Source organism: Cebus imitator, unplaced genomic scaffold (assembly GCF_001604975.1).
Source record: "Cebus imitator isolate Cc_AM_T3 unplaced genomic scaffold, Cebus_imitator-1.0 Scaffold385, whole genome shotgun sequence".
Classification (NCBI taxonomy): domain Eukaryota; kingdom Metazoa; phylum Chordata; class Mammalia; order Primates; family Cebidae; genus Cebus; species Cebus imitator.
In genome coordinates, this window is record NW_016107700.1 from 2,263,983 (window position 1) to 2,271,823 (window position 7,841).

The 7,841-nt window shown below is 40.2% G+C and overlaps 1 protein-coding gene across 29 annotated transcripts in view; it reads right to left on the reverse strand.

Annotated features, from left to right (window-relative positions):
- MACF1 (microtubule actin crosslinking factor 1) overlaps positions 1 to 7,841 on the reverse strand; it is a 421,177-nt gene that overhangs the window by 99,925 nt on the left and 313,411 nt on the right. For 26 of the 29 annotated variants that reach the window (XM_017508009.2, XM_017508022.2, XM_037731187.1 and 23 more), the window contains 5 exons: positions 7,487 to 7,549; positions 6,575 to 6,816; positions 5,644 to 5,773; positions 3,756 to 3,955; positions 529 to 1,024 (listed from right to left, as the gene is read on the reverse strand). In XM_017508009.2, the coding sequence (XP_017363498.1) occupies positions 529 to 1,024; positions 3,756 to 3,955; positions 5,644 to 5,773; positions 6,575 to 6,816; positions 7,487 to 7,549 (1,131 nt within the window). The remainder of the gene's footprint in view (positions 1 to 528; positions 1,025 to 3,755; positions 3,956 to 5,643; positions 5,774 to 6,574; positions 6,817 to 7,486; positions 7,550 to 7,841) is intronic. The other 3 variants (XM_017507997.2, XM_017508021.2, XM_017508023.1) reach the window with 1 other exon arrangement.

Below are 7,841 nucleotides of genomic sequence, written 5' to 3' on the forward strand. Positions count from 1 at the left end.
AAAAAAAAAAAAAAATCAGCGGGCCATGGTGGCACATACTTATAGTCCTAGCTACTTGGGAGGCTGAGGTGGGAGGATCACTTGGGCCCAGGAGATTGAGGCTGCAGTGAGCCATGACTGAACTACTGCACTCCAGCCTGGGTGACAGTGACAGACCCTGTGTGTGTGGTGTGCATAATATAAAAACAAAAAATATGTGGGTATCAATGAGAGTATATGTGGAACTCCACTTATTAGTACATCTATGGGAATGAATCTCTACTTGCTGGTTGAAATTATATTAGAGCTTTTATCTCTAGGACTATGCTATGTTAACCTTCACATTTTGTGAGTGTTCATTGTGTAATAACCACAGCAGTTCTCTTTGGAGCTAGGAGAAGGAACTGGTTTAACATCATTCTAAGTTGCACCAAAAGCAGTCCAAAAACAATGTAAGGAAATCCTAGATTCTCAGGACTACTTCCTAACTCACTCCTTCTTTCTGCTTGCCTCTATTACGGCAGAAGTGTGTTCTTCATCCCAACTTACCTGCAAGATCTTCTAAACCTTGGAGAGGCAGGGCAACTGTCTCCAAACGCTTCTTCAGTTCATCCTTGAGGTACTGCTCACCAATGAGCACTGAGAGTTCATCGCACAATGTCTGAGCCTCCTTAACCTCCTGGTCTAACTGCTCCAAGTCAGATCGAATTTCACTGGTCTCCTCCAATTGCTGCTTTATGGCCTCGGGTTGGGTGCTGATAGCCGACTGGCCACTCAGCCGTTGTCCAACTGCCTTTACTTTCTCTGATAAGTCTTGCAACAGTTCCTGGTACTGGGTGCTCTTAACAACAGCTTGGTCAATTTGGCTGGAACGGGAGTTGAGTTTGTCAGTCAGCTCAACCCATTTCTGATTGATGCTCTGGAGTTCCTTCTGTACTTGGCTGGTGGAGAGAGAGACATCTCCAGGGCCTGTTAGGATGCCCTGAGCTGCCTCATTCAGTTGCTCATGCTGTTGCCTGCGTGCTTCAAATTCCTTCAGCATAAACTGAAACAGAAATGACACCAAGATGTTTAGACAGGAAAAAAACAAATCTAAAAGCAGTGTCAGGCCAGGTGCTGTAGCTTGTGCCTGTAATCCCAGCACTTTGGGATGCTGAGGCAGGAGGATCACTTGAGGTCAGGAGTTTGACTAACCTGGCCAACGTGACAAAACCTCATCTCTACTAAAAATACAGAAATTAACCGGGCATGGTGGCGAGCACCTGTAGTCCCAGCTATTCAGGAGGCTGAGGCACAAGAACCACAACTACAACCCAGGAGGCTGAGGTTGTAGTGAGCTGAGATAGCACCACTACACTCCAGCCTGGGCAACAGAAAGAGACCCTGTCTCCAAAAAAGCAGTGTCAAACCAAAAACCGATGTTGGATTGTGCCCAACAGTGTCAACTACTTTAAAAAATAAACCAGAAAACTATAAGGACCGAGCTATTAGGCTGAGGCAGTATCACTTAACAATTGTTTAATAAAAACTTATTTTGAAAAGATCACTGATTGCTCCTATTTTATTTCTTTTCCTTGTTTGTCCCATTCTGTTTCAATGTCAGTTACTAAGGTCAGATATGGCTGAGAAATTAATGCTGGCATTCATCAGCTTTGCCAAGCAATACTCAAGCCTCTGAATTGGGAGTTTAGAACACTGGATCCCAGAGCCAGCTGTATTACTAGCTGGGCTTGTCATGTCAGATCTCAATGTCTGTTTTTCTTAGTTTCTTTCTTAGAATTTGAAGAGCATATACAATCTGCATATTATAATATAGCATAATTAGACAAAGAGCTTCTTTAAAGCAAGGACTATGCCATTTTATTTCTCTTCTATCCCTTGCTGCTCTCATCAAAAAAGTTAAGATTACAGGATCTGGAGTTGGACTCCCCTGTGTTCAAATCCTGGTTCTGTCACCTCCTAGCTGTATGACCTTAGGCAAGATTTAATAAGTTCTCAAACCCCAGCTTCCTCATCTGTAAAATGAGGATAGTAAAGTACTTATTTTGGTTGTTACAAGGATTAAATGAGATAATTCATAGAAAGTACTCAGTATCTGCACTGCACAAAAATGCATAAGATAAAGCCTCATGAAATGACAAATGTGTAAACAATGAACTATAATAAAATATAACAAAAGTAAAAATGATTAAACACTGATGTGAACATATAACACAGAACTGTGAAAGCATGGAGTAGGGTGATTAATTCTGTTGGCAATGACAAATGGCAGAGGACAGAAATCAGGAAAGGCTCCTCAGATGTGACAATAAAAAACGAGTAGGTCTCCAAGCAGAGCAGAGATTAAGGCTGGTGAAGAGCACTTCAGGGGAGGGCCTAGGATGAGTGGAGGTACAGAGATCAAAACCATTTTCATAATAATACTAAGATGTTATTTGCCTTTAAAAATTTCTGTTCTGTCACAAATGTTCAATGATGTTTTCCAGAGGCTACATGGTGTTTGATATTGCAACAGATATGCAGAAGCAGATATGAGAATAGCCTATTAAGCCAAAAATTAAGATTTGCAAAGATATTAAGAAATACTACTTATTAAACTTTTGTGTTTTGAAAAATGTTATTTTTTAGTAAAATATATGTTTCTTAGGTTAATGTGATGGTTTTATCATTGCTATTTTAAAAAGTTAAATACTTTAAAAATTCCTCATCATTTTAATACAATAAATATTAATAGATAAACACAAGCTCCTGGGTATGTTCAGTAATTTTTCAGAGTATAAAAGGGGTTTGAAACCAAAAAGTTTGAAAACCACCGGATCAGAAAAATTTACAAGTAGACTAAATAGGACTCAAAATTTATCTGGATGCAGGAGCTGAAAGAAACAGTTCTTTCAAAAAGTACTCTTTCTTTCTTTCCTTTCTTTCCTTCCTTTCTTCTTTCCTTTCTTTCTCTCTTTCTTTCTCTCTCTTTCTCTCTTTCTCTTTCTTCTTTCCTTCTTTCTTTTTCTCTCTCTCTCTTTTCTTTCTTTCTTTCTTCTTTCTTTTCTTTCCTCTCTCTCTCTCTCTCTCTCTCTCTCTTTCTTTCTTTCTTTCGACTGTGTCTCACTCTTGTTACCCAGGGTGGAGTGCAGTGGCACAGTCTCGGCTCGCTACAACCTCCGGCTTCCAGGTTACGCAATTCTCCTGCCTCAACCTCCCGAGTAGCTGGGACTACAGGCACATGCCACCATGCCTGGCTAAATTTTGTATTTTTTAGTAGAGCCAGGGTTTCACTGTGTTAGCCAGGATGGTCTCCATCTCCCTAACCTTGTGATCCACTTGCCTGAGCCTCCCAAAGTACTGGGATTACAGGCATGAGCCACTGCCCCCGGCTTGACCAACCTAAATTTCTATGATGTTCATAGGCACTTAAATCAATTTTTTTTTGAGGTTTGACCACAGAAAATCCTATCTCAATCCAGTAGATATAAGATATGAAGTAATGTGGATCACTATCATTGGGGATTACAAGCAAAATATAATTCCATAATTTAGTCAGAAAAGTTCTCCATTCTCACATCTACTCATCTTACTGTCTCTGTTAATAATAATAATAGAGTTTTTGACTGTTTACTATTCTACAGACATCATGATAAACACCTTATAAATATCTCATTTAAACTGAGGCTTTGAGAGATTAAATGACTTGTCCAGGATCATATGAAATCTACTTACTGGGAGCAACTTTTGAACTCAGTTTCATGTGATTCCAATTTCTTTGTTGCTATATTGCTTACCTGGACCTGTTGCTTTTGTGCATTCAACATGTTGGGGTCAATAGACAGTGGTCCCAGCACTCCCATCATCAGTTCTTTCTCCATCAGCCACGGCCGGAGCTGGGATTCTGCAGCCTGGAAGCAGGCCAGATGACTTGCAGATTCCTCTAGCTGCCTTTGACGAGCCACAGTCACCTCAGTGGCCCTTTCCCATCGGTAATCTGTGGAGAGGAAATGAGGGAATGTATTCCTTTACTGTTATCAACAACTGGCCTGGTCCCTAAGTTATGTTGCTAATATACTGCAGGAAATGACCCCAGAAGCTTTATTTATTTATTTACTTACTTACTTACTTGAGACAGTATCTCACTCTATCACCCAAGATAGAGCAGTGGCACAATCATGGCTCACTGAAGCCTCAACCTCCTGGGCCCAAGTGGTGATCCTCCCACCTCAGCCTCCCAAGTGGCTGGGACTATAGGTGTATGCCACCATGCACAGTTAGTTTTTTATTTTTTGTAGAGACAGGATCTCCCTATGTTGCCCAGGCTGGTCTTGAACTCCTCAAGTGGGAAGATCACTTGAGCCCAAGAGTTCAAGGCCAGCTTGGACAACAAAGCAAGACCTTATCTCTACAAAAAAATTTTAGAAATTGGCTGGTTATGGTAGCATATGCCTGTGGTCCCAGCCACACAAGAGGCTGAAGCAGGATGACTACTTGAGCCTTGGAAGTTAAGGCTGTAGCGAGCCATGATCGCACCACTGAACTCCAGCCTGGGTGACAAAGCAAGACCCTGTCTCAAAAAAAAAAAAAAAAAAAAAAAAGGGTCAAAAAAAAGTTAATTTCCAAATTTGGCAAAAAAAAAAAAAAACCAAAAAAAAAAAAAAAAAAAAAAAAAAAAAAAAAAAAAAAAAAAAAAAAAAACAGGCCAGGAATGGTGGCTTACGCCTATAATCCCACCACTTTAAGAGGCCGAGGCAGGTGGATCATCTGAGGTTAGGAGTTTGCAGCCTGACCAACATGGAGAAACACTGTCTCTACTAAAAACACAAAATTAGCCAGGCACGGTGGCGCATGCCTATAATCCTAGCTACTCAGGAAGGTGAGGCAGGAGAATTGCTTGAACCCAGGAGGTGGAGGTTGTGGTGAGCCAAGATTGCACCATTGCACTCCAGCCTAGGCAACAAGAGTGAAACTCCATCTCAAAAAATAAAAAATAAAGTAAAATAAAAAAACAAAAAAATTCATCTACATTGTTTACAGTTCAATATTATGAGCACACAATTTATCTAATTCATTTACTGAATATTTTTATTTCCATCTTTCATTTTTATCATCAATGCTCTCTTTAGTTCTTTTGTTATGTTTTTTTGAGAAAGGGTCCCCCTGTGTTGCCCAGGTTGGAGTTCAGTGGCATAATCAGGCTCACTGCAGCCTTGAACTCCTGGGTTCAAGCAATTGTCTCACCTCAGCCTCCCCAGCAGCTAGGACTCTAGGTTCATGCCACCACACCTGGCTAATTTGTTTTTCCTTACTTTTTGTGGAGACAAGATCTTGCTATGTTGCCCAGGCTGGTTTCAACCCCTAGCTTCAAGCAATCCTCCTGTCTCAGATTCCCAAAATGCTGAGATTACAGGTGTGAGTCACTGTTTCTGGCCTCTCTGGTTCTTGATCACAGTAGATTATCAGTTTGACTTGCCCAAGAAAGCCAAACTTCTGACTCTTTGAGTGGAATCTCTAATTTTTTTTCCCAATTCAGGCTCATGCTCTGGCCCTGTCTGGGCCCTAATTGCTTATTTATAAAAATTAGCTAAAAATAATTCCTGTTTTATAGGATGTGCTATAATTCTCTACTTGCTTTGAAGACAAGTAACTTAGCAAATTTGTAACACTCCTGTGAAAACTTACTGAGTTCTTCTTGAATTTTCTTCCAGTTTTCTGCTTCCTGTGAGTTGGGATATGTAGCCAGTAATCCAGCCAGGGCTTCCTTTACTTTTTGAATTTTGGGAGAATTCTGTTCCAATTCAGCCAGGAAGGCCTAGGAAAAAGAATACAACGCATGCCATGAGGTTCTGGACAGGAAACAAAGCTGTGTGTATGGTAGAAATGACTGGAAAACAGGGCGGTTATTGCAGGCTCCACTAGGATCCTATCAATGACTTGTTTAGTGATGTTAAGATACTTAACCTTTCTACTTAAATTTTTGTTTTAAAATGAAAATCTAAATGGCAGGATCTCAGTTTCTTTTATGCATAACACATCAGTAGAACTCAGTAAGAAGGAATCATTAATCCCAATAAACTGAAAATACCAAGATATGATGAAAACAATGTTTTTGTAGTTGAAGGAGATGAGACGCTATGATCAATGGGAATATTACAACTTTTGGTGAAAATTTCCTACAGGATTTTCTATGGTCTTGTACCGTCTGACATTTTTCCTAGTCTCACGTGTCAATCTTAAGAATGAACTGTAATCACTGTTATTTAGATCCCTCCAAGAACTGGAATGGCACTTTGATAAGAATGGTTTGTCTTGCTTACAAACAAATGAGATCCCATTCTCAATGAGCTAGTCATTCTGCGGAGGGCTATTCTTTTTCTGCAAACATATCTGGTTTTGTTTCTGAATCCAATCTACAACAACTTCTAATTTCATAAGTAAGAAAATTCTCTAGGAGAGTTAAGGCATATTAATCATTTAGAAGTCAAACATACTGCCCATCACAGCCTAAACTGTTGCCCGTGTCTCTCTCTCAGGTGCTTGGGCTTGGGCAGGAACACTGGTACAGCTGTTTCTTCCTCTTGGTGTTGGGATGCAACTAATGTAAACACAGTACCTTGTTAGATTCAGCTTGGGCTTTCACTGTTTCTGTCTTGGTTGGAGATGACATGGCATCCATGGATTTCAGGACTTCCTCTTTTGATTCCAGCCACTGCAGCACTGAGTTTGCCTCCTTCTGAACCTCCTCCATTTTGTTGAGAATAGCCTGAAGGCTTTCCTGGCGTTCATGAAGTACTCCCCCCAGTTTTTCATACTTCAAGTTTACATCTGACATGTCACACTGGATCTCCGTCAGATCTAGTTATCACAGAAACAGAAATCAGATTGGGAATAGCTCTTCAAGTATTTTCCTTGGCTCCTTGCTCCTAAATTACTTGACAGGATTAAGCATCTCTCTTACTCCTTCTAGAGGACTAGAGATTATCTTCCTGCTAAATCATACAGAAGTTCCTGTTTATATACACAAAACAAAAGGTTCTCATTAATCTGCTTTTGGCATTATATACTCAGATGTAGACCTTAAAATGCTAAACATGGGAACAACAAAAATGAGGGGAGCAAAGAAAGAAACTTAGTGTACTACTGGGATCAATGGACTTGGAGCATTCTTCCATTCCTTCTTCTCCAAACTACAGAGAAGTCAGCCAGCTGGGAGGCTGAGAGCTAGACTAGATTATCTCTAGCATAACTTCTTTTTAATCCAAAGACTAACTTTTTTTTTTTTTTTTAGTTTCTTCCTTATTTGCCTTATCTAGTGATCCAGTCTATTTCTGCAACACCTTTAACTTCAGGGGCTACCAACCTGTTTATGGTCTATAGCCAGCAAACCATGCTTCTCCCCAGATTTTTATCCTTACACCCATTCTGGCAGCAGTTCTTCCACACACATTGCAACATACACAAATGCAAACATTGACACTGTCCTAACACATCCAACAAAGCAGCACTGTTGAAATGGCATTCTCACCTTTGCAGGTGTGGTATCCGTTTACACTGCCTACAGAGCTTCCTACAGAGGGCAGTATGGAACCTGAGCAGAAGGACAGGGAGACAAACAGGGCAAGACCAACGTGTTAGGAATACATACAGGCACTGAATTTGTCCATTGGCCCTCACTTTAAGCTTGAGTATCAGGAAGTTAACACAGCACAAGACAACATACTCATGGAAAGAGACAAATTATTTTAGCTGCCAGGCAACAAAGTGTCACTCAAGATTCTTAGCAGGAATGATTCTTTTTTTATTATTATTAATTTCCCCAGAATACCTAATTGGCATAGAGCAGGAATGATTCCTTTTTTTTTTTTTTTTTTTTTTTTTTT